General features: G+C 33.4%; 1 protein-coding gene across 1 annotated transcript in view; it reads left to right on the top strand.

Moving 5' to 3' along the window:
* Positions 1–11,262, top strand: part of LOC145319512 (alpha-N-acetylgalactosaminidase-like) — a 77,249-nt gene extending 65,987 nt beyond the window's left edge. Inside the window, exons 17-18 of the mRNA XM_080161685.1 lie at positions 2,245–2,361; positions 9,772–11,262. Coding sequence (XP_080017811.1) covers positions 2,245–2,361; positions 9,772–10,187 — 533 coding nt within the window. The 3' untranslated portion in view covers positions 10,188–11,262. The remainder of the gene's footprint in view (positions 1–2,244; positions 2,362–9,771) is intronic.
* The last annotated feature ends 1,130 nt before the right edge of the window (positions 11,263–12,392 follow it).

Consider the following 12,392-nt stretch of genomic DNA (forward strand, 5'->3'; position numbering starts at 1 on the left):
AACATGTGATCCTGGTTCCAAGAAGCTCTGGAACACCATTAAGAGCCTTGGTAACCAGCCCCAACAACCCAATAATCAAGGCATTGAATTCAACAACAAGACATACACACATGCCAAACACATTGCAGACCAGTTCAACAGGCAATACACTCCTGACTCGCACAAGAAACCCCAACAGCCTCTGCGCAGGATTCTACGCAACATGAAGAAGAAAACTAAACATCACAAAATTATCTTCACTCCTGCTCAGACGCTGGCAGCAATAATGAAAGCAAAGAGCTCCAAAGCACTAGGACCAGACAACATCTCCCCCATAATGTTGAAGAATCTTGGACCTACTGCCATCAACTTCCTCACCATGATCTTCAACATGTGCATGGAGCTGTCCATCATCCCAAGCATATGGAAAACAGCTAAGATCATTCCCCTACTAAAACCTGGCAAACCTTCCAACCTTGGACCCAGCTATCGACCTGTTTCACTCCTATCTCCAGCAATCAAGATCCTTGAAGCACTCCTACTTCCTTCCATCAATGACGCTGTCCAACTTGCCCCCCAACAACACGGTTTCAGAAAGGGAAGGTCCACCTGTACAGCACTCTAAGCCATCATAAATCATGTGCATACAGGCCTGAACAGGAAGAAGCCATCTCATAGAACAGTCTCTGTAGCCATAGACCTGTCCCGTGCCTTCGACACGGTCGACCACCAGATCCTCTTGGACGACATCAATAAACTTGATCTGAACAGCTACATAAAGAGATTTCTATGTGCATACCTACGAGGACGACAAACCTACGTAGTTTTCCGGAATTCTGTATGTAAATACAGAAAGGTGAAGCAGGGTGTACCACAAGGCAGCGTCTTGTCCCCCGTCCTGTTTAACCTATATATGTCTTCCATGCCAGATCCACCAGGTAACATTGTACTGGTTTCCTATGCTGATGATGGTAACATTCTGAATTCTGGACCTAAGATTAAACCAGTAGTGTCAGAAATTAACTCTTATCTGAACACACTGGACATATGGTTCAAGAGCAGAAACCTCTTCATCTCGCCCTCCAAGTCCTCTGCCACTCTCTTCACAACTTTCTTCAATGAACGCAGTGAAGAATTAGGTGTTGAAATTGCTGGCGAGAAGGTACCCACAGTAAAGAAGCCAAAGATCCTAGGTATCACATTTGATAACATGTTGTCCTTCAGAGAACACACCAGGAATCTTAAAACCAACATCCAGTCCAGAAACAACATCCTCAAGGCCCTTACTGGAACCTCCTGGGGAAAGGATAAAGAAACTATTGTGAATACCTACAAAGCCACTGGCCAATCTTTACTGAACTATTGCTGCCCCATCTGGACGCCGGCCCTCAGCGACACATCCTGGAAAGAACTGCAAACAGCTCAAAACACAGCCCTAAGATCTGCCACAGGCTGTCACATCATGACTGATCTAGACCATCTCCACACAGAAACAAAAGTCATGCAAGTGAGACCTCATTGCGAGATGTTAAGCAAGCAGTTCTTGCTGGCAACTCAAAAACCGGACTACCCTAACAGGATTGACCTGAATGCTCCAGCCCCAGGACGCCAGATGAACGAGACTTTACAGTCAAAATTCGGAAGGGAAATAAAGGATTTATCATATCCTAATCTCTCTGAGAATGACTATAAAGTAAATCTCAAGAAAATCCACACAAACACAGTAAAAACTGTGATTCGCAACAACGAACCTAACAAGGTCCTTAGAACCGGCCCGCCTGAAATTAATAAATCCGAGAAGGCCCTCCCTCGTTTCACAAGATCCACCTTATCTCAACTTCGATCAGGCTACAGTGTTTATCTCAACAGTTTCAAGGCCCGTGTAGATAAAACTGGAACAGTCGCAGATAAATGTCCTAACTGCGACAGCTCACATACAACAGAACACCTGTTCAACTGTCACAACAACCCTACTAGCCTCACAGTCCGAGACCTATGGAAAAATCCTCCAGCAGCCGCCAGATTCCTCAACCTGGCAATAGATGATGATCATGGTTGATAGCACTGGGCTAAAAGAAGAAGAAGACCATCTATCTATCTAAATATGTACGTCATTCTATCCATCTATCTATCTAAATATATATCTTTCTATCCACCTATCTATCTAAATATATATCTTTCTATTCATTTATCTATCTAAATATATATATCATTCCATTATATATCTAAATTTATATCTGTTTATCCATTTATCTATCTATCTAGGTGTTGTAATGATCCGATGTGACATAGTGAAGGGAAGAAATGGTGGTCTATTCAGCAACGAGTTCGGAGCCCAACCCAGACAATCTGACAGCTTTGTTCTGGATCTGGGTAATATAGGTAAGTTTAAAACAGATACGGTATAAAATAAACATAACCAATGCAATGTTAGGCCAATACAAAGACTAAATTGCCAATGAAAGGCCAGTATACAATATACATATTAATTGACCAATAAAAGGCCAGTAAGAAGTAAATTTTTTAGGCACTATAAAAAGCTTCAAAAAAGATACCTTAACATGAATACAAGAACAATTATGTCCATAATTAAGTAGCACATCATTTAAAAATGAAATACTAGATTGTATTAAAACAGGAAGTTAGAAAATTTGAGAGACAAAAGAAAGTTGAATTAATTGTAGTTATAAAACCACGGAACCTTGTACTTTTACGCTGTTACGAAGTAACACACTGACGGATGGACGTACGTACATACCATTGTGATAAGTAGCTGTGCAACTTATATATTCATTAAAAACTTTTATGACAAGGATTTAATTACGTTAATATCTTTCTGTTTCTCTTAATTTTATCCTTGTTCAATTATAAAATCATTGTAAATTTTAAAATCCATTGAGCCAGATATTTTCGAACACAGTAATAGTGTTTGACTGATTATGACGTAACAAAAAAAAATTAGCCAATGAGAGGTCACTATAAATTTTACTTTAGTCAATAACGGCCTCTCATTGGCTAATTTTTTTTGTTACGTCATAATCAGTCAGACACTATTACTGTGTTCGATATTTTTTCGAAGAACACAAAATTCCAATTTTAATGGAATTTTATTTATTTATAAGCTGGGACATGGAAATGGTAACTAAAAAATTGCGTTTAGTCCTTTATATGGTAACGGCGAAATGTCGTATTTTCACGGTAGCTTTTGTATAGGTTATTTTAGGTTAGGTTAGGTGATTGCCCCGCAGGGGGTAGAAATAGGAGAAAAGCTACTTTGAAAATACGACGAATCGCCCCTTAAGGGGCGTTGCGACGAAAGGACTACACCCAAAAAATTTAATTTTGATTTTTTCATCGATAGTCAATGATCTGTAAGAGAATGCTATGTATTACTATAATATAGCAGGCTGTAATTGATACTAATATATTAAATGCTTATTTGACTGGCTAATAAGGATGAAACAAAAAAGCGTTACCCTATCCATATACAAGATGGAAAAATAAAATTTTATAAATATTTAGAAATTTCATAGTAGTGAAGCTCCTCTATCAATATACAGTATTTTTTTTATGAGAACTTTTTTGAAAGCAATTTTTCCCCACTTATAGTTATCAAAATGTAATGATTAATGGCTTATTATCTTCGTTTTTTAATGCAATTAATAGAACAGCAAAAAGAAATATTTAAGTTTTTATTTAAAAAGTACAGTAAAATCAAAAATTCAAAACTTAGGTGTCAACATCTAAAAATGGTTTTAGCGCATTTTTCTTAAGTTCAAATCTTTGCAAGAAAAAGATTGGATTTTCTGTAGTCAACTTTGGGGGGCCAGTACTCCCTCCCTGGTTGAGATATGACTTTGAACTGTTTAGCAGCAATTCTTGCAAAAGGTTCAATATTTGAGCATAAGAAAAATGTTCTAAAACCATTTTTAGATGTTGACACCTAAGTTTAAATTTATAACTGAAATATTTTTTGGTTGTTCTATTAATTGCATTAAAAAACGAAGAAAATAAGCCATTAATTAATAAATTCTGATAACTATAAGTGGGGTAAAATTGCTTTCAAAAAAGTTCTCATAAAAAAAACACACTGTACATTTATTACCTTGCAAAGATAGCCTGATATCTAGTTGCCGAATGTGTACGCAGTTTCCTGAGTGTTTCCTCATCCTAGCTCAATATTTACTACTAGCTAAAAAAGCTTCAAACTTCAAAAAAAAAAAATCAAAATTTAAAAAATTCAAATTTATAATGTATATTGTATAAATCGTTTACACATTCAAATTTTGATTTTTTTAAGGGAAGTTTGAAGATTTGTAGCTAGTAGTAAATATTGAGCGAGGATGAGGAAACACCCAGGAAACTGCGTACACATTCGGCAACTAGATATCAGGCTATCCTTGCAAAGCTATATCAGTTAGGGAGTTGAATCCATTTTTATAGAAGCAGAAATATAATCTATGATTATGGTTTGGACCCTCTAAAACTGTAATCTACCCTTCCACTTTCCCCTCTCTTGGTGAAGATATCTTCAACGCCGATACGATTTTTGAAATATAAGATTCCACATTTGTCACTCTTGTTATAGATATCTTCACCAAGACAGGCAAAAGTGGAATCTTAAATTTCAAAAATCGTATCGGCGTTGAAGATATCTTCACCAAGAGAGGGGAAAGTGGAATCTTACATTTCAAAAATCGTATCGGCGTTAAAGATATCTTCACCAAGAGAGGGGAAAGTAGAATCTTACATTTCAAAAATCGTATCGGCGTTGAAGATATCTTCACCAAGAGAGGGGAAAGTGGAAAGGTAGATTACAGTTTTAGAGGGTCCAAACCATAATCATAGATTATATTTATGCTTCTATAAAAATGGATTCAACTCCCTAACTGTTTATCCTTAGAAATTAAACTGTTTATAGCTGTAATAAATGATTGGAACATTCTAACTAAAGTCGTCAGGGAGGTACTAGGTTTGAATCGAAATTAGGCTCAAATTTCGTTATATGTATCTACTGCTACTTTGTCAGATGCGCGACATTGATAGGATAAGAAGAGGACATGCTTTAGCCCCAGTAGGACAAACTCATTACTAAGGACAATAGGGACTTTCAGCTAATCGCATTGTTTGTTTACAAGGTACAACTACGAAACTGTCATACCAAGTCATCTAAATTTTAATGAGGCGGTTAACTACTTTTCTTTTTTCGCTTCTCATGGACATATTTTTAGTAAAAAATTTAATTCTAGTAAAAAAATTCAATTTTTTCTTTTTAAAATTCTATCTTTTCACCTAGAAAGAACTAGTTTATCGTTTACTTTTAGATGAATGAATCCAAATATTTTAAAGTTAATAAAAATCTTATCATTAAATTCCTTAAATGTTTTCGTAAAATTTAAAGTGAAAATGTTATAAAATACATTGATTAACTTAATAACTTAAGAGATTAAAAATCTACAAAGTTTCTTAGAGGCCAAGCAAACCTAATAAAAAAACTAAACCAAATATTTATATACAATGCAAAATATAAAAAGTCACATTGTTATAAAATGCTTGATAACTCAAAAAATTAAAAAACTACGATGCAAAATATAATCCAATTTTTGTTCTTTTATGCAGCCAAGCAAGTTACGGATTGGTATGTATTTACAGCGAAGATACTCCACAAGTTTTATTTTTATGTCGGTCGGTCGGTATTTGTCAGTCTGTTGGCTTTACTGGCTCTGATAATGTAAAGCGATCAATTTATCTGTTTATGAGATCTTTTAGGACACACACAACATACTACATTATTGAATAGGATAGGAATGCAGAAATAGGAAGAAGAAAATATGATCGATATTGAATTAACAAGTTAAGACTATTAATACTTTTGAATTCAAGAGAAAATACAAAGATCTTTAATTAACCAATCCCTGCTCTATTAAACGAATTTGAGCCTCAGATGTATTGGGAATATGTGTGCTATACATAATCAAATCTATACAAATTACGTTCCTTAGTTACAGCAAAACAAAATGTTTTTAAAATCCTAGCAATTACTTTTTGTAGTTAACTAGATAGAGGGGGGGGGGGGTGTTTGCTGGAAAGGGGCAAAATAAAATAGCTAAAAACCATAGTTTGGATACTAGATGTCGTTTCTCTGTAGAGTAAAACCTAATAAATGTGAATTTTATTCGGTTAGAATGAAACAACAAGTAAGTTTTTTACGATCTTTAAAGACACTACTAATGTTCTTTGACAGAATATTATTGAGATAGGTTTAATCTAATTCTAGAGTTGCTGCACTCACAACAATAAATGTTCACATTTACATAAGATTTTCTTAAATTTGTACCCTTTCCATTACTCTTTTTTGTCTATTTATTGTTATTGTACTATGCTTGCTTATTGCTAGTTTTCTCTAAAAACCCAAATAAATGTCAGTCATTTATATCCATTCATTTCTTTATTACATGGGTAAAGGCATAGACCAGTGGATAAGATTTTTTTTTAAATTCAAGAATTTTCGGGACCTACCCTGTTAAGGAGAACTCTATCAGTTCAGTGTTTAGCGAGATCCTTCGGAATAGACAAACAGAAAAATATTCCTGTTACTTTATGATAAGGATAATCTAAAACATCTTCAAAAACAAAATTTTATTTTAAATAGGTAGTTTGGGGTGGGGGATTGATTATGTTTTTTTTTCTGGAAGCGCAGGAAAGTGTCTTTGTGACGTCATAAAAATACGTTATTATCCATCTTTTTTAGGGGTTTTCATCCCTCCTTTTTAGACGTATTTTTATGACATCACACTTAACACATTCCCGCACTTTTTTTTCTACCTATCCTAAATTCCTGGTATAATTCTCCTGTGTATTTTTTAATACCAATATCAAGATACATATGTAATGTACACATAGAACAAGGTCAATTCAATAACGAAGCACAACAGCCAAAATCAATTAAGTAAGATTGGTTGAAAGGTGGAAATTAAACTTTAAATAGATAATTTTTAAGTGTAAGTTTCATACTTTTAACCTTTAGTATTTGTTTGTGTTTATTAGTTTTTGGTGTGTCCCTAAATATTCCTTAGACGGCTAAACCATTAGAGTACAACATCAGAGAGGGAAAGGGTTAAAATCTGTATCTTCCCATCTCCTAGTGCTGTCTTTTAAATGGGTCATTGAAAATCAACCAATGGTGTTATGTGTATTAACACAACGAAGTAAAGGAAATAATTTAGTAGCAGACGAATAAGGTCATTTTAAAGGTAGGGTGATAGTTATCTGTATATACATATATACTATAGATCTGTTGGTTAAATAATACAGTTTGAAGTAGTTAATTTTTGAGTGTTAGTTTGATACTTTTAACCTATAGTATTTTTTTGTGTGTATGTGTTTTTGTAAATCCCTGAAGATTTTTAAACGGCTGAACCATTAGAGTTAAACACTAGAGGGGGAAGTGGTTAAATAACTGTATCTCCCCATCCCAATGACGTTGTGCCGACTCTTAATTGGGTCTTTAAAAATCAACCAATAATGTCGGGAATATCAACACAGTTAAGTAGCAGATAACTATTGCTAGCAAACGAAAAAGATCATTGGAATAGTGAGTCAAATAATTATCTGTATATACATCTGTACTATAGATATGTTGCTGAACCTATTGTTTTTAATTTTTAATGAAGTTTAGTAATGGTCAGAGGAAGGTTTTTAGGCTACATTCCTTTTTGACACTTCTCCCTGCAAAAAACAGGTTCTAACCCCAAACCTGTTAGGCCGAAGCCCATAAAGTCAGAGGCTGTCAGCCAAAATTGCAGGCAATGGAAGTCTCAGTTTGAACCCAGTAATAGTGTCGGACTGATTATGACGTAAAAAAGAAATTAGCCAATGAGATGCCATTATTGACCAATATGGTAAAATTTATAGTGTCCTCTCATTGGCTAATTATTTTTTTTACGTCATAATCAGTCCGACACTTTTACTGGGTTCATATTTTGAACTTGTTTAACCATGAACTGGTTTAAAGTACAAGAAAATAAGCAGTGCAACAATTGCTAAGGGGTTAATTATTAAGAGAAATGAAAGAGTTGCTTCAACTTTTAGAAAGCACAATATATTGACACGCCCTACACCTATCAATAAAAATATCAAACCCGCTATATTATTAAGTTAGTTGAAATAAGTAGCACAGTAATAATAAAAGAGAACAATAAATTCAATATTTGGCAGGTATTATCAACAATAAAATAAATATCATTTTCTATTTATAAATACAAGACATACAAACAGACATTTTGTGTTGCTTATGGGTCATAAAAATCTTTCCTAAAAAACAGCCATCTAACTGGAGTTGCAGCCGAGTAAATCTAATTTTTCATAAAGAAATTACTGAAAGCCCGTAAGCTTAAGTAAAGTTTATACTAGATGCCTATTGAATGATGTTTTCTTAAATAAAAATGTATGCACGTCCAATGCAGTATAAGCATTAATGTTTTGTTAATAAATTATAAATTCCCCCAGATGCTGAGCTAAAATAACACGTAGAAGGTAGAAAACAATTAAGTGATTGTTCATTCTTTAGTAAAGCCTATGCAATGCTCATTTTTACTATCAATGAGGTAAAACTTTGGTTCTTTTATTGATTTTGGTTGACTCCAAAGCACGGTTGTTAACTAAATATCTAATCTACAGAGGGGGTAATATTGTTTATCATCATTGGCGAATTATATCAATTTATCTTTCATTGTGTTATCCCTTAAGATCCCTGGATATATCTAATAGTGAAAACTAGGATTTAAACTTCCATAAGTCTTTACGATAATAAATGTTGGACGACTAATTGATGAAAACTTCCAATTATGATATACAAAATTATCTTCTCTTTAAATTGAAACAGTTGGTGGAATCTTCTAGACACTGCTAGTTTGTACCAACCAAAGTTTTTAAGCCAATTAAAAAGCGAACATGTCCCATCCCTACCTGCTAATAGTAGCTGTTTTATCTCTATTTTAATCTTTAATAAATAAATATTCAAAACTTTGATTATTAGAATACAGATTAACATTGGCTCTAATATATTGGATGGATTGTCATAGTCCGAATCAGTTAATCAAATAAACATGACCCTGGAAACAACTTAACCTGTTATTCATACTTATCCTGTATACAATACAATACAAAAAGGTGTATGTATATTCAAAATTAATTGGGAAAAATATAAGTGGGGGGGGGGGGGGGCGGGGGGGGGGAGGTCAGATTATGTTAGCTGTTATATTTGGTAATGCGTAGCCTCGTAGTGTTATGGTTACCTAAGGTTGTTAGGAAATTGAATTTATTTTAAAAAGAAAAGGGGGGGAGGGGTTCAGGGCTCGACGAAAATTTTGTGGAAAAGCACAAAAAAATTTATTTTCTAACAAAGTAATTCAATGCATTTTTGTTTAATGAATTCCTGGTAATTAATATATTGGCTGGATCAACAAATTAATTATTTGTGTGCAATTAAAATGAGGTTATCATGTCTTGTTAATGTTATTATTTAATTATTTCTTATTTATTTATATTAGCACAGAAAATTCATTAAAGATATTAGATCAAATTATATGAAAATAAAAACTGCTTTACCAACAAACAAAAATTATTACATTTTAAAGAAAAAAATTTTATAATAAAAAAGATATGCTACAATTCTCCCCTACAAGTCTAGATTTTTTTGAGAGAAGCAAAGTGAAATATTTATAATTTCTTTATTCATAAGTCTTTATTGTGTTATTGTTAATAATCAATTCTTACATATTTTTATTTCAGGATACCGTGGTAACCTTGATGGCACCCAACCATTTGGCGCCCAATACCCACAAATCCGTGGCCAGGGCTATGTTGATCCTGACCCTGTGATCGTTGACGGCCAGGTGGCTGGTCCTCCAAACAACAGGATCTTCCGTAATGCTGGTCCTTCCCCTGCGCCTGCAGTAGCTCAACCTGTTTCCCCAGCTGCTGGAATCCCCAATGTACCATATGTACCACCCAACTATCCCTCCGGGCATTATGACCATCACGAGCATGGGTACAGCTTCCAGACCATCAACGGGCAGTATGTGAACACTGGCAAGAGGAGGAAGAGGGACATCAGCGAGGAGAAGATTGCTGATAAAGGATGCAAGAAAGAACTTGGCATGTACACGGTTGATGTCAAAGTTGAGGAGAAAGACAGGCTCAATTAACTAATTAAACTACCCAACAAGAGATATTGACAAACTTAAATTCATTGCATATTAATACAAAACACAATAATACATAATCATAATGTGACAATAATTAAAAGAGAGGTATAGCTCTTATGAATGAATCTTCACTAATGTTTGCTCCTGTGAAAGACTGACTGTACATAAAGAGTGTATGTTAGTATAACTGTACATCTTTACTGTCTGTACATAAAATATATGTCTGTACAACTGTACGTACAATGATTATCAGATATAATTTAGTTGAATTTAAGACTCTCTGTGAAATAGGAGATGCAGTGATAGATTTAAACCATTTACTCATGTCATTCATTCAAAAGTTTTTTTTAAAAATGGACTTAAGGCTACATAATTTGAAATACAATTATATTTTGTTTAAGTTTCCCCCCTTTTATTAAAATTTCATAAATATTTTAACTAAAAAAGCCTGAAATGTCCATAAGTCATTGAAAAGTAGCATTAAATTTTATATATAAGCATAACTCATATTTTATTACTATATTGAACACAATGATATTCCTGTTTACAATCCCCATTGATCCAATTTTAAGCCTCTCTTGCCATGAAGCATAATATCCATGTTTTATTATTATTTTATCTTTTTTCAATTATTATTACAAATTGTTTTTACTCCTTGTTTGTTTAAATTGTAGGTCTTATTTACAGACTTTTAATTAAGGTTCCTATTTGTGTGTTGTTTAATTTTTACAATGTTCTTTTTCTGTATCCTAACTTTGGGTCTCACCAGTTATTTGGCAAAGCACTTTAAAATTGTATTTTAATCGATTTCAAACAATTTTTTTTATGAAAATATGATAATAAAAGCTTAATAAAATTTACCACAAAAAATAAAGAAATGAAAATAATGTACATGTCTAATTCTCAAATATTTTGTTATTGTATACCTTGTATTGTATTGTTTTTTTTTTTATTGAAAGTTAGTGTGATGTACAGCTCTAAACTAAAACTGGTTTTGACCCTCTAGTCCTGTTTAAAGTGAAAAATTGTTGTTCAGTTTACATTGAAGAGCACACCAAATAAATGTTTATTATAATTTTTTGTCTTGTCTTTTTTTATGCAAAAAACTATTTTAAATAATATAAACTATGGTGTATAAGGTAGCAGGAAAAACGCTGGAGTAACAAACATCAGTGTGAATACTTGACCTAATCAAACCTAACATATTTTAAATTGCCTAAACGATGCGGGGGGCTTATTTATAGCATTTTACTATCTTAGTCTAACCTAACTTCATGTGTAAAAATACTCAATTAACTTAATATTTTAGACACTCCTGCGATTGTCCTGGATCCGTGTATAAGCAATTACTTATTGTTGTTGCTTATAATTCAGGAATAAGGCATAACCAACAAGTGAAATAAATCTTAAATAATATTTGGGGAGCAAATGGAAAGTTCGTCAATTTTACTATGGGTTGCTCCCAAACGACCGCTGAAAAACACGTACAGGTTTCGTAATTTTTTCGAATTAATTTTCTTGTTGGTATAAGCTGTTTATAATTATACTTTAAAAAAAAGAAATACCTAACCTAAAACTAATTGTGACGTTGACTAATTCTTCCAATTAGCTATCTTAATAGAATATCCCTAATTTGAGAGAACATGATATTACAACAACTACAATTTATGCTAGTTAGGCCGTTTTATATTTCATTACCAATTATCTAACAGAGCGTTTCCACAATATTGTTCATTTTTTGTTATAATTTCTTTGTTATAGCAAGAAAAAACAACAAAAACTAAGCTGCAGCCTATCCGCTAGTTGTTGTGAATGTTAAAGGTTCGAATCACGGCCAAAAACCATGTTATAACTTAAGACGTTAAAAAAAAGGTTATACTGCTGATCTGCCATAGGCGAAATATCAATAGTTAGGAATGTCTTGGCCCAAAACTGGCACAGCTCAATACCATCATAGTTTGGACATCATCATGGACAAAGGTCGTGCATTCAAAGGGTTGAGTGTCTACATCAGCAAAATTTGGTTCAGTGATGTAATTAAGGTTTTCTGGTTTTTCAAATGGAGTTCATGGCACTTTATTTAAATACTTTAATTACATTATGTCTCTGGCATACGTTGATACAATAACAAAGAAAACAGAAATATATTTTTATGGTATGATTGTAAGAACATATAAATGAATGATTAGAAATTGTATAAAAAGA

This window comes from Acartia tonsa, chromosome 5 (genome assembly GCF_053477335.1).
Source record: "Acartia tonsa isolate MP-2025a chromosome 5, ASM5347733v1, whole genome shotgun sequence".
Taxonomy (NCBI): domain Eukaryota; kingdom Metazoa; phylum Arthropoda; class Copepoda; order Calanoida; family Acartiidae; genus Acartia; species Acartia tonsa.